The following is a 21,943-nucleotide window of genomic DNA, read 5'->3' as shown; positions in this document are numbered from 1 at the left end:
GAATAAGGCAACTAGTTACCAAAATTATTATTAGCTATGTATTCCAAAAACATACATCATTAAAAGATAGGTAACCACTAAGCCTAGATATTAACCAATACACAGTAACAACTAACACTTAATTAGTAGTTCAGTTTATATTGTTACTCACTTTTTTCCAAAACATCACAAAATGCCATGAGATAACGTATTATTAATAACTTTTCAATATGAGCTAACTATACTTTTCAAAGGAGCCAACAAAGTGAAATGATTTGCTCATGGTCACACAGGTAATAAATTACATCCTGGGACATTAACTGAGAATTCTGTCATCAAATCATGCTAACTTACTTTCACTACAATAGCAACCCACCTCTGAGGTAAATGAAGTATTTGTCAGAAATACAAAATAAATTTAAAAGTACTAAAAATAATAGAAGAATTATTTAGATAGAACACTTAGTAAGATTTAGAGAGATAAAAGTAAATTTTAGAAACAGAATACACTTCACAAGCTTACTTGTTCCTGTAATGTATGGTTTTTTTCTTGTAATTGGTTAAGAACAGCAGTCTCTCCCTCACCAGCCTGAATTTTTGCATAAAGATCTTCTCTCTCCTTTTCTAGTAAAGAAATATTTTCTTTGCTCTTCTGTAATAAGGCTTCAAGGTTCTGGATCTTTTGGTCCTTATCACCAATTTGACGTAGTACTTGTTCCAAATCATTCTGTAAAGAATTAAAAACTACTGCCTTAAGGATAGAGAATTTAAAAGTTATTCCTCAAACAAAATGACTGATGATAAATTTTAAGACTCAAACTCTCAGTGTTACATTTGTTTTTATTAATCATTACATTTTAACATGGCAAACTTATATAACTAGAACTACATATTTAACAATAAAACCTACATTACTGATAATAAACTAGAATTTAATAACCAATAAAAACCTTCTTACTACACATTCTTACTCTAACACTCTGGCTTCACCATCTACTACAATGTTTGTTTAATCCATTTTGAGACACATGGGACTCCTCATTATTCCTAATCACACCAGGCACACTTTCACCTTGGAATCTTTGCACTAATCATCTCTTCTACCTGGCACACTTCCCCAAAAGTCAAATGGCTCACTCCCTCTTCTTCAAATGTTTGCTCAAATGCCACCTTCTCAATCATACCTACTATGATCATTACATTTTAAATTACAGCCTTTTCCAATACTCCCTCTGGAGAAGGAAATGGCAACCCACTCCAGTATTCTTGCCTGGAGAATCTCATGGGCAGAGGAGCCTGGCAGGTTATAGACCATGGAGTTACAAGAGTCAGACATGACTTAGTGACTAAATCAACCAACCAACCAACCAATACTCCCCTACTACTACTAAGTCACTTCAGTCTGACTCTGTGCAACCCCATAGACGGCAGCCCACCAGGCTCCCCCGTCCCTGGGATTCTCCAGGCAAGAACACTGGAGTGGGTTGCCATTTCCTTCTCCAGTGCATGAAAGTGAAAAGTGAAAGTGAAGTCACTCAGTTATATCCGACTCTTAGCGACCCCATGGACTGCAGCCTACCAGGCTCCTCCATCCATGGGAGTTTCCAGGCAAGAGTAGCGGAGTGGGGGCCATTGCCTTCTCCATACACCCTCTAGTAAATAGCTTTTCTTTCCATAGCACTTATCTTCTAACACACTAAATAATTCACTTATTTTTCATGTTTATCTGCCTCTCTCTACCTTGTCACAAGAATGTAGGCTGCAAGAAAGTGAAGATTTTTGTCTGTTTTATTCATCAATGTATCCAAGATACACATATTCTAAGACATTTATTGAGTGAACAGAAAAATAAGTGATTGAATTTTAACACATATACACTCATGAAGGCTCATTTCAGCAGCCCAGTTGGATTCTTCTATAGCTCCATTACGGGATCCTCTTTTTCACTTTACCAAGGCCTCCATGTTTTACCTGCAGTAGCCCACCACCCCCAGAACAACACTCATTCATGCTGAGAGCTATCCGAGTCACAGCCTCTGCCCTAATCATTCTAAGAGAGCCAAATGAGAGCCAGAGAGCCTCTACTCAGAAAAGGCCCTAACGAACCCTTCTGCAAACTTCACAGCAGCCCACACTACCTTGCTGAGACAGAGCCAGCAGCCAGCTGGTACCCTCAACAATGTGTGCCAACAAGGTGAGATCAGTCACTTTCAAACATGCTTCTCATCCTCGAAGTTTCAATCACAAAACAATGAAAAGCAACCTCATCTCTCTGCTCTCATCCTCTGTTCCTGCCACTAAGACCCCTCTCTGCACAATCCACCAATCTTCTGGAACCACAGCTCCAGGCCTAAGCTTTCCCAGAACTATCACTCTATTCCAAGCTGAAACTTGGTTCTCCCTGTACAGGTGCCAATTCCCTATCAGCCCTCTCTCATATGTAAGGACTGTTCTACTGGGCAAGCAGAAGAGGTTGACTTTTTCCAGATTTTTTTTCTCACCGCCATTAATCTCTCCCTCAAATAAAAATTTTAAGCTGCTCTGGGAATTATGTATTCATTTTCTATGTCTATGTTGTGTTGCCATCATCTATGAATCCCTACCTCATTCACTGAAGACTTGAGACCTGATTTAGTCTTTTTCTCAATCCCAGTTTCTGCCAATTTCCTGGGAAATACAAAATACATAGAGAATTAAGAATACAGCTTCAACATTCACAGCATCTTAATTCCTGGACCTTTACTCATTCCACTCAATCACCCACATGCAGGATCTTCTAAATCACCTGAAATTGTTCTAGATAAAAATATGTCAACTCTCCTACTCTGTGAACACAACTTCCTAACTGTCTTCCAATTTCATGACCTCACTTTTGCTCTTCAAAGAGACATTAACCTCAATTTTCTTCTAGCTTATTTAGTATATACCTAGCTTTTCTTCCTGAACCTCACATACGGATATGAACTACCTTAACTATTCTTTCATCTACATTCTCCATTTCCTTCTACCCACAAATTGCCAAAACAGCCACCCCAAAAAAGCCCAATCCTTAGATCAGTGTTGCAATCTGCTTTCTTCATGCCTACATTTCTAAGTAGTATTAGAGCAAAATCACAAAGCTACATAGATTGATGCCACCACAGATTTCTAGACTCCAACCTCTACTACATACTCAGAATCATTTCTTCACTCCTGTCACTGAGTGGAATTTTCGACCTCAGATATACCCCTGAACATCAACTTAAAAGTTTAATCTTTAATAATCTCAGCCTACCTGAAGTTCAACTATTACCATTCCAACTTTATCCAAGGAGGGGAGGGGTTATCTTCAGGAATGCTCTACCATGATTTTTCTTCACCTTACCTATAAAATTACATATATAATATAATGTAACATAATAATATATAATGCCAAAACGTGGTCCAGCGGGGGATGGAAAACCACTCCAGTATTCTTGCCATGATAACCCCATGAACTGTATAAAAAAGCAAAAAGATATGACACCAAAAGATGAGTCCCCCTGGTCAGAAGGTGTCCAATATGCTCCTGGGGAAGAGCAGAAGACAACTACTAATAGCTCCAGGAAAAAATGAGGCAGCTGGGCCAAAGCAGAAATGATGCTCAGCTGTGGGGCTGTCTGGTGATGAAAGTAAAATGTGTTTTACAGTATTGCATAGGAAACTGGAATGTTAGGTCCACGAATCAAGGTAAATTGGATGTGGACAAGGAGATGGGGAGATGGCAATAGAGTAAACATCACCATCTTAGGAGTAAGTGATCTAAAATGGATGGGAATGGGCAAATTTAATTCAGATGACCATTATTATCTACTTCTGTGGGCAAGAATCCCATAGAAGAAATGGAGTAGTGTAGAGGTCCATTAATAGACTGGAACTTGGTGGATCAAAGTCGATGATGAAAGAAAAATATAAGAGAGAAAGACACCAGTATTCCCTGGGTTATGTGGAACTCCAATAAAGCCCCACAACAGGGCTCGTACGGCTCACGAAGGCACAGGGCGCCCTCTTAGGAGGTCTTAAAAGCCCAGGCAGGAAAGTGAGTTCAACAGGCTTTCACGCTCCAGAGAACTAGCCAGAGAGAGAGAAAGACAGACACGGAGACCCAGGTTCTGGTGGAACAAGGGTGCTTTAATCATGTCTGTGTGAGTATATACAAAGTTCTACAAGGACTCAAAAAATAAAGAACAAAAACCAGACGTATATCAACTGTCACCAAGGTAACAACAAGGAACAACGATGGTCATAAGGCCAGAAAACAATCCATATCTTGAGTAAGAGGGTCGTGACTAAACAGTTTTTCCTTAGGGTAACAGGTTACTGAAGGAAATCCACGCATGCGTTCCGTCCCATGACCTCAGTCCTGGGAACAGCGTGCCACTCCACTCGTTCCTGTCTACCAGGAACTGATAAGGAACAGAGGGTTCATGAGAAACAGAAAACAACATACAGGAATCCTAAACATAAATGTTCCCTGACAGGGCAGCCCTCATAATCAACAAGAGTCTGAAATGCAGTACTTGGATGCAAACTCAAAAACGACAGAATGATCTCAGTTCATTTCCAAGGCAAATAATTCAACATCACAGTAATCCAGGTCTATGCCCCAACCACTGATGCCAAAGAAGCTGATCAGGTCTATGAAGACCTACAAGACATCCTAGAACTACCACCAAAAGATGATGTCCTATTCATCACAGGGGATTAGAATGCAAAAGTAGAAGTCAAGAGATACCTGGAGGAACAGGCAAGTTTGGCTTGGAGTACAAAATGAAGCAGGGCAAAGGCTAACAGAATTCTGCCAAGAGAATGTACTGGTGATAGCAAATACCCTTTTTCAACAACACAAGAGATGAAGTCTACGCATGGACATCACCAGATGGTCAATACCGAAATCAGACTGATTACATTCTTTGCCGCTGAAGATGAAGAAGCTCTATATAGTCAGCAAAAATAAGACCTGGAGCTGACTGTGTCTCAGATCATGAACTTCTTCTAGCAAAATTCAGTCTTAAACTAAAGAAAGCAGAGAAAACTACTAGGCACTAGGCCAGTCAGGGAAATCATCCCAAAGAAAAAGAAATGCAAGAAGTAAAGTGGTAGTCTGAGGAAGCTTTACAAATAGCTGAGGAAAGAAGTGAAGTGAAAAGCAAGTGAGAAAGGGAAAAGTATATCCAAATGAATGCAGAGTTCCCGAGAAAAGCAAGGAGAGACAAGGTGCCCTTCTTCAGTAAACAATGCTAAGAAATAGAGGCAAACAACAGAAGGCCAAAGACTACAGGTCTCTTCAAGAAAACTGGAGATATCAAGGGGACATTTCATGCAAAGATGGGCACAATAAAGGACAGAAACGGTAAAAACCTAATAGAAGCAGAAGAGATCAAGAAGAGATGGCAAGAATACACAGAAGAACTGTACAAAGAAGATTTAATGACCTGGATAACCAAGATGGTGTAAGAACTCACCTAGAGCCTCGAATGTAAAGTCAAATGGGCCTCGGAAAGCACTGCTGCCAATAAAGCTAGTGGAGGTGATGGAATTTCAGCAGGGCCATTTAAAATCCTAAAAGATTTGGATTGGGATTTGGGAGAATGGCATTGGAACATGTATAATATCATATATGAAAGAGTCACAAGTCCAGATTCGATGCACGATACTGGATGCTTGGGGCTGGTGCACTGGGACTATCCAGAGGGATGGTATGGGGAGGAAGGAGGGAGGAGGGTTCAGGATGGGGAACACATGTATACCTGTGGTGGATTCATTTTGATATATGGCAAAACCAATACAATATTGTAAAGTTAAAAAATAAAATTTAAAAAAAAAGTTTAAAAAAAAAAGTAATTAATTAAAAAAAAATAAAATCCTGAAAGATGATATTATTAAAATGCTGCACTCAATATGTCAGCAAATTTGGAAAACCCAGCAGTGGCCACAGGAATGGAAAAGGTCAATCTTCATCCCGATTCTCAAGTAGGGCAGTACTAAAAATGTTAAAAATACCAGACAATTGTGCTCACTTCCCATGCTAGTAAAATTATGCTCAAAATCCTTCAAGCTAGGCTTCAGCAGTATGTAAACCAAGAACTTCCACATGTACAAGCTGGGTTCAGAAAAGGCAGAGGAACCAGAGATCAAACTGCCAACATTCGCTGGATCATAGAGAAAGCAAAGGAATTAAAAATATATATATATATATATTTCTGTTTCACTGACTATGCTATAAAGCCTGTGACTGTGTGGATCATAACAAACTGTGGAAAACTCTTAAAGGGATGGGAATACCAGACCATCTTGCCTGTCTCCTGAGAAACCCGTATGTGGGTCAAGAAGCAAAAGGGGAAAAGGTGGAAGCAGTGACAGATTTCTTCTTGTTGGGCTCTAAAATTACTAAAGAGGCTGACTGCAGCCATGAAGTTAGAAGACAACTGCTTCTTGGAAGGAAAGCTATGACAAACCTAGACAGCATATTAAAAAGCAAAGACATTAGTTTGCCAACAAAGGTCTGTATAGTCAGGGCACCGTCTTTCCAGTAGTCATGTATGGATCTGAGAGTTAGACCATAAAGAAGACAGAGCGCCAAAGAATTGATGTTTTCGAACTATGGTGCTGGAAACACTCTTGAGAGGCCCTTAGACTCCAAGAAGATCAAACCAGTCAATCCTAAAGGAAGTCAACCCTGAATACTATTTAGAAAGACTGATGCTGAAGCTCCAATACTTTGGCCACCTGATGTGAACAGCCGACTCACTGGAAAAGACTACTGCTGGTAGAAGGAGAAAAGGGCGACAGAGGATGGTTGGATGGCATCACCGATTCAACGGACATGAACCTGGGCAGACTCTGGAAGATGACGAGGGACAGGGAGGCCTGGCATGCTGAAGTCCAATGGGTCGCAAAGAGTCAGACACAACTTGGTGACTGAACAACAACATAAATAAAACAGAAAACCAACAAGAACCTACTTACAGCACAGGCAACTATACTCAACATTTTGTAATAATCTATAAAGGAAAAGACCCTGATAAACAATATGTGTACATATATATAAACTATATGTAAAATCTATTATATGTTATAGATTTTATATATATGTATCTGTGTGTATATATACAGTGAGAGGGAGAGAGAAGGAGAGTACTGAATCACTTTGCTGTACATGTGAAACTAACACTAAGTCAATTATACTCAATAAATAAATGAATAAAACACACACACACACACACATACGGGCTTTCCAGATAGCTCAGCAGGTAAAGAATCCACCTGCAATGCAGAAGACCCCAGTTCCATTCCTGGGTTGGGAAGATCCCCTGGAGGGCATGGCAATCCACTCCAGTATTCTTGCCTGGAGAATCCTCCATGGACAGAGGAGCCTGGTGGGCTACAGTCCATGGGGTTACAAAGAGTTGGACATAACTGAGTAACCAAGCACAGCACATATACATACATACACACACACACACACACACACACACACACACATATATATATATATATATACACACCTTTCCTCAGTCTTCCAAAGATATCCTTCAGAGGCTACGTTTGAATGTACCACCACCCATTGTTATCAGTGACATCACAGTTTATGAATACCTTATTCCTTCAGTCACCTTCCATTCTCCAGTATACTCAATTATCCCCACTCTACTAGTCCCTTTGTTCTAGATTGTCAAGGCTGTATATTGTCACCCTGCTTATTTAACTTATATACAGAATACATCATGAGAAACGCTGGATTGGAAGAAACACAAGCTGGAATCCAGACTGCCGGGAGAAATATCAATAACCTCTGATATGCAGATGACACCACCCTTATGGCAGAAAGTGAAGAGGAACTCAAAAGCCTCTTGATGAAAGTGAAAGAGGAGAGGGAAAAAGTTGGCTTAAAGCTCAACATTCAGAAAACGAAGATCATGGCATCCGGTCCCATCACTTCATGGGAAATAGATGGGGAAACAGTGGAAACAGTGTCAGGCTTTATTTTGGGGGGCTCCAAAATCACTGCAGATGGTGACTGCAGCCATGAAATTAAAAGACGCTTACTCCTTGGAAGGAAAGTTATGACCAACCTAGATAGCATATTCAAAAGCAGAGACATTACTTTACCAACAAAGGTCCAGCTAGTCAAGGCTATGGTTTTTCCTGTGGTCAGGTATGGATGTGAGAGTTGGACTGTGAAGAAAGCTGAGCACCAAAGAATTGATGCTTTTGAACTGTGGTGTTGGGGAAGACTCTTGAGAGTCCCTTGGACTGCAAGGAGATCTAACCAGTCCATTCTGAAGGAGATCAGCCTGGGTGTTCTTTGGAAGGAATGAAGCTAAAGCTGAAACTCCAGTACTTTGGCCACCTCATGCGAAGAGTGGACTTGTTGGAAAAGACTCTGATGCTGGGAGAGATTGGGGGCAGGAGGAAAAGGGGACGACAGAGGATGAGAAGGCTGGATGGCATCACTGACTCGATGGACACGAGTCTGAGTGAACTCCAGGAGTTGGTGATGGACAGGGAAGCCTGGCGTGCTGCGATTCTGACTCTTTGTGAGTCAGACATGACTGAGCGACTGAACTGAACTGAATAAACATATTCAAGTATCTCTGGTTTTTAAGGAAGAAACATTTCCTAGATGAAGTTCCACTCCAGTTTCTGCCCAGTCTTTATGTAATTCACATTTGAATTTCATTCCTTCTCTTTACAAATTCCTCTTTATCAGTGTCACCAATGACCTCATGTTGCCAAATCCAAAGGATTCCCAGTCTTCATCTTGTTTGACCTCCCTCCTGCCAATCAGTCAAGCCAAAATCCCTAGAATCATCTTTGGTTTCTGTCAGTGCCCCATATCAATCTATCAGTAAATCTGTCAGCCTTACCTTTAAAAGTATATCTAGAATCTGACTAATTTTCACTACTTACACTATTTACACTCTGTTCCAAGCCACACCATTTCTTAATTTTTAAAGTAGTCTCTTAGCTCATTTATTTGTTCCACTCATGTGTCCCTATCATCTACTCTCAATACAGTAGTCAAAGTAATCCTGTGAAATTATAAGTATCATCATGCTATTCCACTGCTCAGAACCCCCCAATGATTTCTCATCTCACTCATAATAAAATCCTTAAAGTTACTAATGAACTCGACATGTTCTGATCCTTTGTGATCTCTATGACTGTGCCCCCTTTCTCTCTCTCATCACTCACACCACTCTACTCACTGGCTTCTTGATGTTCCTAAGACCTGCTCCTCCTCAGGGCCTTTTAAAGTATTGACACTCTTCTCTCAGATATCCACATGGCTCACACCCTCCCTTCCTTTAGATCTTTCATCTTTCAGAGAAGCCTTCCCTAGCAACCCTATCTAACCATGCAGTCCACCTCCAGCTCCCCAGATATTTCCTACTCCGCATCCCTTTTTTCCATACCACTTACCCTTATCTCCATACCACATCTAACACACTATATATTTTGCCTATTTACCTTGGTTACTGTTTGTCTTCCTGACTAAGCTCCACAAGAACAGACATTTTTGTCTGTTTTCTCTGCCGCCATATGCACAAAATCACTTCCATGGCTAAGAGGAGACATGAATATATATTTGTTGACTGAATGAATGAAAGAACAAATAAATGAATATAATATTTGGGTCTCTATCCACCTGACTCCTTGCCACTATCCAAAGACAGACAAGAAAGACAGGCATATTACCTCCTGCCTGCTTTCAGCTCCAGCATTAGCTAGCGTATCATTAGATTGCCATTTCCCAGAAAGCGGCACTGTGTCTGACTCAGCACTCTGATTTTAGTGGTTACCACAGTGCCTGACACACAGTGCTCCATAATGTTCAAGGAATTAATGAAGACTACAGAACAAATCAATGTCAAATCCATTTCAAACACTTGGGTACCATCTTCCTCTCCCCATATCAACACAAAAATTTAACTTCTTTTAATATTTTGAGGTATACTATAGAATCTGTACAAATTTAACTCAATCACTTACATTCCTATAATTACAATTCTAATGTTCATATGACAGTGCTGAAACAGGGAAAGACATGGCCAATAAATAGTAAGTTCCATCACAGGAAATACAGAATGTTATATTTTACTGAGTTAAGTAAACTAAGAAATTTGTCATTTTTTAATTTTTTCAGAGAAGTCATTTTTAATAAATAATGTATTATGCATAAATAATCTAAATATCTTAAACTTAGTATCAATTTATTTTTAAAAAGAAATTTAATAAATTTTAATTTTTATATGAATTTTAATAATATATTTATAGTAAATTTTTATATTTAGAAAAATTTTTCAACATAGCAATCAAAGGAAAAGAATTATCCAATTATCCAGATACTAAAAATCATCAAAACTCTATATAATCAAGTGCTTTGCATTATCCAGCTTCACCACAACAAAAGAATAATGACGTGGCTCATCTTTGTTTAAAAGGCTAAAAAGTCAAACACTGTTTACCTGAGCTTCTCGAAGTTTTGCTGTAGTGCTTTGTTGAAGAGCTTGTTGTTCTTGATGCTGTTGCTTTGTTTTATCTAACTGATGCTGCAATTCTGTGGAATTGGTTACTTTTTCCTTCAACTTTAAAAAAAAAATGTAGACTGTCAATTAACAATTTAAGGGCATAATGCTATCATACAAACATCTGGTATTACTTCAAATCTCACAATTCTCAAGTCTGAATAGAAAATTAAATTATAACTTTAAAAGCAGTATCTCATTATAGAATTTTAACTTCAAAATTTAAGAAATTGTTCCTTAAGAATAGATTCTCATCCTGAAAAGAATAAAATTCCTTCTCCAGGTTGGCATTTAGTTTATTATTATTTTCATATGCTAATATGATCAAGGAATTATATACAAATTTTTGTAACAATAATCTAAATAACAGTATCAGTATCTGTTTTACATTTTTTCATAATCATAACTGTCACTTATTGGGAAACAACAGCAAAATCTACACATTAATATTTGGGTCTAGAAGAAAATCTTGTGCTGCAGCTATAGATTTTAACTCTCAGTGTTTGTTCAATTCTAATAAAAGACACAGTTTAATGATACCTTTTACTTGAACCAAATAATAGTTACCATTTTTGGCAACCACAGATTAAAATTAGGATAGCATTCAATCTTATGCTTAATTTTTTTTTATTATTATTTTTTTTACAATATTGTATTGGTTTTGCCATACATCAACATGCATCCGCCACGGGTGTACACGTGTTCCCCATCCTGAACCCCGCTCCCACCTCCCTCCCCATACCATCCCTCTTAATTTTTAAAGGAGAAAATCCTTAAGTACAAACTCAGTTTATATGCACCAACTATGTGTCAATAATGCTATCAGCAGCTGTTCATTTTTCAGTTTCATTAGGAAACGGTCTTTCCTGGGTAGAAAGACTCCTCTTGAGCAGGCTGACAGGGTCACCCCAAGGATTTAACCTGCCTGAAGCTGAAGAGTAGCCTTCTTTGTACATTTTTGTTGAAAACTTTAGGGAATACAATCAAAACAAAAATGACTTAATGTAGTTAATAATAGGATGTTTTCACTGGAGATGTTTTAACTTTATCAAACTTAAAAAAATTTCAATTAAAGCTCATGACCATAAACAGATTAAACAAAACAACATTTAAGATCCCTGGTGGCTCAGAGGGTAAAGCATCTGCCTGCAAAGCAGGAGACCTGGGTTCGATCCCTGGGTCAGGAAGATCCCCTGGAGTGGCAGCCCACTCCAGTACTCTTGCCTGGAAAATCCCACAGACAGAGAAGCCTGGTAGACTACAGTCCATGGGATCGCAAAAAGTCAGACAGGACTGAGCGAATTCACTCACTTCAAATCTATCAATAAAGGTACTAACATAAACTCATCTGAAATGTGAGCTTACCTCTTCCTCTAAACGAGAAAGTTTGAGTTGTAGATCAGCCACTTGTTGTTCTTTATCCATCAACTTTTCACTTGAAAGCTGTCTCTGTTCCTTCAGCCTTCCATGAGCTTCTCCTAGTTGGCGCTCTGTCTCCAGAAGTTTGCTATGTAACTTCAGAAAAGGAAAAAGAGTACATATATATGTATAAACACGTTGATCATCATTATTACTACCACCTACTTTCCAAACTATGTTTTATTTTTCCACCAATAGAAATATATTAATTTTCATGATACTTTAGAGGAACCTAATCACATAAATTATGATGACTCACATAAAACTATAATCATATCACAAGTTTCAGGTTTTTACACTTTTAAAACCATATACACACACACAGTGAACCTAAGGCTCTTATTTAAAGATAACTCTTGCAATCACTTAAGGAGCTTCAAACAAACCTTAAAATTAAGACACTTAAGACACACTCAGACCTATTCCACTAGTATTTTAAAAATCCAACATGATTCTTGTTGCTTTTCCATAGTCATGAACCACCACAATCGACTTCTTACATTTGGGTACTGAATAGAGCACACGGTATTCTCAAGTCCTCAAACTGGCACACAATCTCTAAATAAAACAGAGGAATGAACATTTATTAAAATATTAGGTGATTTCATTAACTTTAAAATTGCCACCTAGCTAAAACTAAAGAAGAAACTTGTCTGGGGGATAAGAGCTGTCACTTTCTGGAATTCCTTATTTTCTCTAATTTTACCAGAAAGAACAGCTGGTTTCTCTTGTGGGATTGGTTGGTGGGGTAGGTCCAGTTTAAAAAAAAAAAAAAGGTTTGTATTAATTTTAGAAGAATTACCGCACAAATGCTAGGAGTGCAGGACAAGAAAGAGTAGCATGAAGATAAGGAAGCAAGACATTTGGAAAGGCTTACACTGTAAGAGTACACCCCAATTTCATAACCCATCAAGTCAAATTTCAGCATGTGCCTCAGCAAAGCTGAAGATTAATAACAAGCATTCTATACAATTGTTTCCAATCAAACCTATTCATGTTATATCTGAAAATATTAAGAATCTATAGCCTTTATGTCAAATATACATTTATATGCTTTATACTTTCATATTTCTCCATAAAAAATTCATACCTGGCAAAGAAAAAATAAAGTTCTATCAGAAAAGTGGACACCCACTATTTTCCTATGCTATGAAACAACATGTGGCTGTCAAAACATATTCTATACTCAATAAAGAAAACTAAAGTTTCAGGTCCACCCAGGGATGCCAAAAAAAGAGAAAACTGAAGTGAATTTCTAAAGTAAAACATACATTCCATTCCTCTTTTAGTTATAAAACAGGAATCAGTAACAGTTAGTCATTTATATCCTTAGGCTGACATTTTCTTTTTCCTCTGCCTCTTCTTAAAATGCAGTGAATTAACACTGTAATAACTACCCAAACCCTCTCCTTCTCACTGCAATAAGTAGATCCAACCCCCTTAAGTGATCTCTTACGTGTGATCTCTCCCCTACATTAAGTTTCTAACTTGCTGGGTAAGAATTTTCCATGTCATTATTAACACAGAGATAATAAGACTTCTCCCCTAAAATTTAGCTTTGGTACATTTGAGCTAAAGCCCAGAAATCTATGTTTCCCAACAAAAGAATTAGAGAATATTGAGTTTCAGGAAAGTTTAGGAGTCATTTGCCAAAAAGCAACACTTTAAAAATCAGCGGTTTTCAATCTCAACTACACAGTACAATAACAGGGAAAACCAATACCCGGGCCTATGCCAGAGATTATCACTTAACTGAGCCAAGGGTGAGGCTCTGATAATTTCTTAAATTTCCCCAGGTGATTTTGATGTGCAGAGTGAAGCGCCAAATCAAAGATAACTGTTGCTCTCAAGTGAAGATTTACTAAAGTGGTAAAAAAAAAAAAAGAGATACTGTATATTATAATTAACTGTCATTCATTGTTTTACAATCTCTGATAGATCCCTGATCTTTAATAAAGAAATGAGTCACAAATCAAAGCTGCACAAAAGCGGAAGCAGGCCCAAATCCCTTAACCAATAATGCCTATATCATTTTAGAGTGAATATGTTACAGAAAAGAAGAATAAGTTTAGAGTAAAAATAATACATGTTGGAATCATTAATAGAATGGTCTATCCTAAAGTTACATTTTATGTATATGTTCTCTAAGAAATTCAGTTTTGTAAACTCATATACATAATTCTTTACTCATTATGCTTGTAAAGTTTGTCAAGTGCCAGGCCTTATTCTAAAAGGTTCACAAATATTAACTAACTTAATCCTTATAATAATCCTGTGAAGACAATTCTAATTCTTATTCTTATTTGACAGATGAGCAAACTAAGGTACAATAAATAACTTGCCCAAGCTCACACAGTTTGTAGACCACAGAACTAGAACTCAGAGAGCCGGTTCTTAAACCCACACTCATAAACCACTATGCTATTTGAGATGGCATATTCGATTAAAGGTGAAGTTTGATATATGGGTGGGAAAGTGGGAGACACAAACTGCTGGGTGTCACACAGGCTTAGGGTATTTCTCAGTAACTGTTAATGAAAAGGAACCTTTAAAAATTGTATACAAATTTTTTTATATTAAAAAAGTGAACTTATTATGTCCAATCTTTTAATTATGTAACATTATCTGCACTATTGGCTATTTTAAAAGTGCTCAAGATACAAATATAAAGAATATGGGGTTCTTTGTTTGTAAGTCCTTTGTTGACAACTGCCAGCTATCTATTTTTGTCAGCACTGAAAGGGGAGCTGAGGATGCAGAGAAGAGCAAAACAGAGCCAGTTCATCCCTACACTCTTTTAAGGACAGTGAAAGAAGGCTTAAAGTGAGGTTCATTCCTATTCTTCCAAAAAATATTTACTAAAAACTCTAAGTATAGAGATAGATGGAGTATAGAATAAAACAAATTTCTCAAATTAAGGAGCTTACTGTACAAAGGGAATGGTATATGATATGCAAGTAAACAAAAAGCTATACAATAAAAAAAACTACACAATAAAAAGTATTATTAAGAAGCAGCTTGCTGAAATAAAGGGTCCAGAATAAACGGAAAACCTCTGAGCCACCAGGGAAGCCCTAAATGGAAAACAATCGATTTAAATAGAGAGGTCCTGTATGCATGCACGCTCAGTCTGACTCTTCGCGACCCCATGGACTGCGGTCTGCCAGGCTCCTCTCTCCATGGGATTTCCCAAGAAAGAATACTGGGGAGGGTTGCCATTGCCTTCTCTATGGGACGTTCCCAATCCAAGAATTGAACCTGCATTTTCTGCATCTCCTACATTGGCAGGTGGCTTCTTTACCACTGCACTACCTGAGAAACCTTTTAGAAAGGTCCAGAAAGGCTTTACTGAAGAAATAATGCTTAAGCAAGTCTTGTGAAAAGCTGAAATAAAGAACACTCTAAGAAAAAAACATGGGCAAAGGACCTAAGGCAGGAAAGCTCTCTGTTGAAGTGCTGGTGTGCTTGAGGAACTAAAAGGAGACCAGCATGGCTTCACTTGGTAGAAGATGAGCCTGAAGACATAACGTGGACCATACTATACTCATATGCTTACAGGACCAAGAAGACATCTGGATTCAAAATCTAACCAAAACCACTCGAGGTGGTTAAAAGAAATAAAGTTACACCCTTCATACTTTAAAACAATGTCTCTGGCTCCTGGGTGGAGAATGGACTATGGGCTTCCCTGGTAGCTCAGCTGGTAAAGAATCCACCTGAAATGCAGGAGACCCCAGTTAGATTCCTGAGTCAGGAAGATCTGCTGGAGAAGGGAACTCTAGTATTCTGGCCTGGAGAATTCCATGGACTGTATAGTCCATAGGGTCACGAACAGTTGGACATGACTGAGCAACTCACTTCCAGTTTTCACTTTTTCTGTATGGAGAATAGACAAAGAAGGTCCTCTGGAAGAAAGAAACTTATAAAAAGGCTAATACAGTAGACCAGGTGAACAATGGCAGCAGCTGAGATTAGGGTAGTAGCAGTATAGATGAAGAGAAGTAGACAGATTTGAGTCAGGCTTTGAACTTCCCTGGTGACTCAGATGGTAAAGCACCTGTCTACAATGAGGGAGACCTGGGTTCGATCCCTGGGTCAGAAAGATTCCCTGGAGAAGGAAATGGCAACCCACTCCAGTACTCTTGCCTAGAAAATCCCATGGATGGAGGTTGGTGCAGGGACTGTCCATGGGGTCGCAAAGAGTTGGGCATGACAGAGCAACTTCACTTTCACTTCTTCCTTTTGAAGGCAAGGACTTCCCTGGTAGCTCAGATGGTAAAGAATCCACCTGCAATGAGGGAGACCTGAGTTCGATCCCTGGGTTAGGAAGATCCCCTTAAGAAGGGAATGACTACCCACTCCAGTATTCTGCCCTGGAGAATTCCATGGATTGTATAGTCCATGGGGTCACAAAGAATTGGACATGACTGAGCAACTTTCACTTTCACTTTGAAGGCAGAATCCAGACAGCATACTGAAGGGAAGATAAATGGTATCACTTCAAGGTCTTCAGCATGACCTCTTTATTTTGTACAGAAATGTGACTAAACCAAATGGTTATGAATACAAAAATTCCTGTTGCCCCCTCCATTCACTGACAACCAAATGAAACTCAAATTCCTCAGCCTGCTATTCAAGACTCTACATAATACAGTCCTCAAAACAGTCCACTACTATTACATATACCATATCCTCAGAGCAAACGTCTGTCTGTCACTGGTTCTTATAATACACCCCTGCCTCTAGTCTGGGGCTTCCCAGGTGGTGCCAGTGGTAAAGAACTTGCCTGCCAATGCAGGAGATTTAAGAGATGTGGGTTCAATCCCTGGGTGGAAAAGATCCCCTGGAGGAGGACAGGGCAACCCACTCCAGTATTCTTGCCTGGAGAATCCCATGGACAGAGAGCCTGGCGGGCTATGGTCCGTGGGGTCTCCCAGAGTCGGGCACAAATGGAGCAGCTGAGCACACACACCTCTAGTTTATTTTTCTTCCTGGAAGACCCTCCTGCCTTTAAACTGCTACTTGTCAAAACCTATCCAATATTCACAATTTCAAGCACCACCTCTTTCTCACAACAAGCTTTTCTTGATCATATTAACAGCTAAATAACTATACAATATGAAGTACTATAGGGGAAAGAAAGCAGGAGAAGAACTCTTCCTAATTCCCATTGTACATGGAACCATTTTAATTTTCACATTCACTGCAATAGGACAGTACTTGCCTTATACCTCAATGAGATTTACAAAATCATTTAAGGTAGGTCCTATTTCCTCTTCTGTCTTTGTATCTTCTAATAAACAAGGTATCGTATCTTTTAGAAACCATAAATGCCCAATCTGTATATTTGAACTGAAAGGCAAATATCTAACTCATATTTAATTTATTCATTGATATCGCCAAGCCTATGTTTCCTTCTATTATGAATGCCTGCATTTATTCATTCACTTACTTACTCATTAAACATCTGCAGATAAGCAATATGTCAGGTAGCTGGGATAAAAAATAAATAAAACATGGTCTTTGCACCCAAAGAGTTTAGAGTCCAGTGAAGATACCTGTTATGATAATATGCTAGACTATGACAAGTAAAGTAATCAAGATATACAGATGCTTAAGCCATCTCTGCAGTGGGGTGGTGGTGAGAAGTGGCAATATGTAGAAAAAGATTTCTGAAAACATGACACGTGAAGTAGTATTTATCAAAGAGAAGAGAAACAGGAAGAGTATCTCAGAAGACAAGATTAATGCCACAGAAGTAAATATCACTGCCTTTTAAGTAAAAATAGTTGAAAATTTTCAAAAAAGTAGCTGAGGACTTTGCTAGGGCTAAGTCACTTCAGTCATGTCCGACTCTGTGCGACGCCATAGACAGCAGCCCATCAGGCTCCCCCGTCTCTGGGATTCTCCAGACAAGAATACTGGAGTGGGTTGCCATTTCCTTCTCCAAATTTCCATTTGCCTACTAATTTTTACAGCTACCTATAAGAAATAATTAGAATACAAAATTCATAAATTAAGTTAATAGCAAAGTCAAAACTTCCATTAAACTTCATCTGATAGACATTATTTCTATAAAAAATAGTTAATAAAAGAATAGTTGTTAGAACTAATTTGCTTTCTTTTAAAATATCTAATTTTTTATATTATTGGTTTAACAGTGAGTATATTTTGAAAATTAGTAACAAGAAAAAAAAGACAAAAATTTTTTAATTTTTAATTTTAAGATCAACAATATGAATTATTATAATAACATACCTGCTGAGTATCTACTATGTGACAGGTACCATCTTAAGCAATTTGTTTGTATTAGTCAATAAACAATGCATAACAATACTATATGATAGATACTATCATTTTAGGGGAAACTGAAATGAGATCTGACTCAATACAACAGGATGTAAAAATTGAGATAATTTTTTAAATGACAATTTTTAAGTGAACTATATTATGATCAAATAACTATCAAACACAAAAAGAAACCATAGGAGGAAGTACAGTAAATAAAAGTAAGAGCTCTTACTTGATTGATTTCACTTTGCAGTTGTAACCCATGCTGATCCTTTTCTTCTCTCTGTTGTTGTAGCTGTTTAAACTCTGCCTTAAGATGCTGGTACTTGGTCTCCACTTCTGATAATTCTTCTTTGAGCTTCTGAGTAGCTTCTCCCTTTTCACCTAGTTCTGCCTGTATTCTCTGCAGTGAGGTTTCAGATGCAGATAACCTTGACTGAAGCTGTTGACAATCCAGGTCTTTTTGATGAAGGCTTGCTTGTATACTCTTTTTACTCATACATTCTTCATTATGTTTCTCTTCTAACTGAGTATAGTCCAGTTCTTTCTTCTGTAACTTTTCAGTCAAGTTCTGAAATATCAATTTAACAATTTTTTTCCTTTCCTAATATTTTTAATTGTTCCAATTATTCAAACAATCTTTAGAGCAATATCATTCTCTACTAAACATTTTAGTCAATAGTATAATATAAAAACAGTGAAAATATTTTAAACAAGAAGAATTAAATTGTTATATCCTAACTTATGGTCTTATTACTGGTCCACTTCACTAAGCTCTACTAATATTAATTTAAGGTTTACCAACAAAATTTTGACACAAAATGAAAACACTAAAATCTACTAACTAGATTCTTTAGGGTATGTAACATATTTATAATATCCCATTTGAGTTAAAAATTAAATCTATCCCTCTGCTATTAAAAATTATTTTAAATAACAGTATGGCAATTCTGATTTTTGGCTTTGCAATTTCATAGCTGGTAAGAGCTTTAGCATAACAATACCATTTACTGCTCTAGTCTTCTTAATTGTACTGATCCCTCATTTTTTCTCTTCTTGATGAACACCATTCTCAAGATGCACAAGTTTAAGACTTATTCAAATTTCTTTCTAGGTGTGTAAAACAATGATCTAAAAAACATCACTTATCTACCTTATATTTTGTTATTTTACTCAATACTATCAAGTACAAAATACACAGTCAATCAAAGATCTGGGTCAGTCAGCCTAATCAAATGTCAAAGCCTAGTCAAAGTGGAGTTTTTAGAATTAATATTGAGTATTTTTAAGATATTTATTTACACATGAGGCATGGATCAGAATTCTGACTCAATTCTATAAGACAGACAGCCAGGGTAAGAAGCCACTATAAACGCCTGATAAGTCAGAGTCATTTGTGAACACTTATTATACTCACTTTTTATATGCAGTGTGCTAGAAGGGGACAATACAGAAATAGTAGAGGACAGGCAGAGCCTCTGGCCTTTAAAAACGCACATTTAAAAAAACATTTTCTAAGAAAGTTGAAACATGACGCACAAGCAAACAGATTAGTTACAAAAGCTGCATTAAATTTCTTGAGTGCACAATTTTTAAAAAAAAATCAAGAGAGCAAAGTCAGGACAGTCACCTAAAAACAAAGTCTGAACTTGGTGACAAAAGGAGTTAAGTAATAAGTATTCATAACTCATGTACAAAAAGACAAAAAGGAACAGACAAAGAAGTTGCACAAGGGGACACAGCAATGCTTTTACGTCAAGGGGAGCAGTAAGCTTAGGCACCAGAGTGAGGAAGACAGCAGTCATGGTTCTTGAACACTTGTCTACGAAAAAGTTCATTATGTAAATTATCAAATAGAAATACAGTATAGAAAACAGTGTCAGAAAGGTGATGAAACTATATATGAGAAAAATAAGATGGGAGATAAAGTAAAAAGAGCACCCAGAGGTTATAGGCAAAATTAGCAAAGAGATGTGTCTTGACCAACCAATAGAAACAAACAAACAAAAGAGTAAAACAAAAAGACTAGCAAAAGAATAATAATTTTGAATCAAACTGCTGGTTAGGAAAATTCTCTTTTTATAAGCATCTGTCTTACTCATTAGTAACTCCACATCTTTCTTAATTTTACACATTTTCTTTTAAGAAAATAATATTTATTTTCAAATCCATAAGCTAAATTAAGCCTATTCGTTGATCATTATGAACGTCTTACACTGTTTTAAAGAAAATTCTAAGTTACTAAATTTTATGAAAGTAACCACGCTCACAAATAATAAGAACTTAGAGAAGATATAACTGTAACACATGCTACAAAAATTAAGGTAAGTAATGAGGTAGTGAGTCTTCTTCCTCATAGTCTTACTTAAAAAGTGATCAAGTAATCCTACCAGTTCTATACATAAATGACCCCTCAGACAGTTTCATTTTTTAAGAAGCAAAAATACTTAATCATTGTCTGTTTAAAATTCACTTATCCTAAAAAAGTAATCTTTCTGTTTAACTGCACAAAAAGATAATTAAACCTTATTTAAAAGAACCTAAACCAATGTCCTTTAAAAAGAACCCAATCCGCTCACATTATATATTTTTATATATAAATTAAAAAGAGCACCCAGAGGTTATGGACGTGAGAGTTGGACTATAAAGAAAGCTGAGCGCCAAAGAATTGATGCTTTTGAACTCTGGTGTTGGGTAAGACTCTAGAGAGTCCCTTGGACTGCAAGGAGATCCAAACAGTCCATCCTAAAGGAGATCAGTCCTGGGTGTTTAATGGAAGGACTGTTGTTGAAGCTGAAACTCCAATACTTTGACCACCTGATGCAAAGAGCTGACTCATTTGAAAGAGCTGACTCATTTGATGCTGGGAAAGATTGAGGGCAGGAGGAGAAGGGGACGGCAGAGGATGAGATGGTTGGATGGCATCACCAACTCAATGAACATGGGTTTGGGTGGACTCTGGGAGTTGGCGATGGACAGGGAGGCCTGGCGTGCTGCGGTTCATAGGGTTGCAGAGTCGGACACGACTGAGAGACTGAACTGAACTGAGAGGTTATGGTACATTACATAACTATATTTAGTATCACAAACTTTTCATTCTTACTATGGCCTTCTCATAGAATCTGAGGCAGAGTCTAGTGAATACAAGACTTTTTGAAGATTGAGTTTTGTAAGTATAGCAGAATCCCATTAAAGAAAATATAACTGCACATTCCATATTAACCTTATAACAAAAGATGACATAGACATTATCATCCCTATTCTGTGGATGAAGAAGTTAACATTAAAAGAATCTGATATGACTTGGCCAGGTGGCAGAGTCACATGTTATGATTTAAGTCAAATATTTTTCACAACAAAATTCAGACACACAGTGAATCAATTCATGCTCCCCTATTGCCAACATCCGCTGGATCATGGAAAAAGCAAGAGAGTTCCAGAAGAACATCTATTTCTGCTTTATTGACTATGTCAAAGCCTTTGACTGTGTGGATCACAATAAACTGTGGAAAATTCTGAAAGAGATGGGAATACCAGACCACCTGACCTGCCTCTTGAGAAATCTGTATGCAGGTCAGGAAGCAACAGTTAAAACTGGACATGGAACAACAGACTGGTTCCAAATAGGAAAAGGAGTACGTCGAGGCTGTATATTGTCACCCCGCTTACTTAACTTCTATGCAGAGTAAATCATGAGAAACGCT

General features: G+C 37.7%; 1 protein-coding gene across 2 annotated transcripts in view; it reads right to left on the bottom strand.

The window, feature by feature from the left end:
- EEA1 (early endosome antigen 1) overlaps positions 1–21,943 on the bottom strand; it is a 130,555-nt gene that overhangs the window by 36,791 nt on the left and 71,821 nt on the right. For both annotated transcript variants that reach the window (XM_070370926.1, XM_070370927.1), the window contains 4 exons: positions 18,472–18,810; positions 11,895–12,044; positions 10,470–10,589; positions 503–706 (listed from right to left, as the gene is read on the bottom strand). In XM_070370926.1, the coding sequence (XP_070227027.1) occupies positions 503–706; positions 10,470–10,589; positions 11,895–12,044; positions 18,472–18,810 (813 nt within the window). The remainder of the gene's footprint in view (positions 1–502; positions 707–10,469; positions 10,590–11,894; positions 12,045–18,471; positions 18,811–21,943) is intronic.

Source organism: Bos mutus, chromosome 5 (assembly GCF_027580195.1).
Source record: "Bos mutus isolate GX-2022 chromosome 5, NWIPB_WYAK_1.1, whole genome shotgun sequence".
NCBI classification, from domain to species: domain Eukaryota; kingdom Metazoa; phylum Chordata; class Mammalia; order Artiodactyla; family Bovidae; genus Bos; species Bos mutus.
Note: the sequence above shows the minus strand (reverse complement) of the source record. Positions and strands in the feature narration are given on the sequence as shown.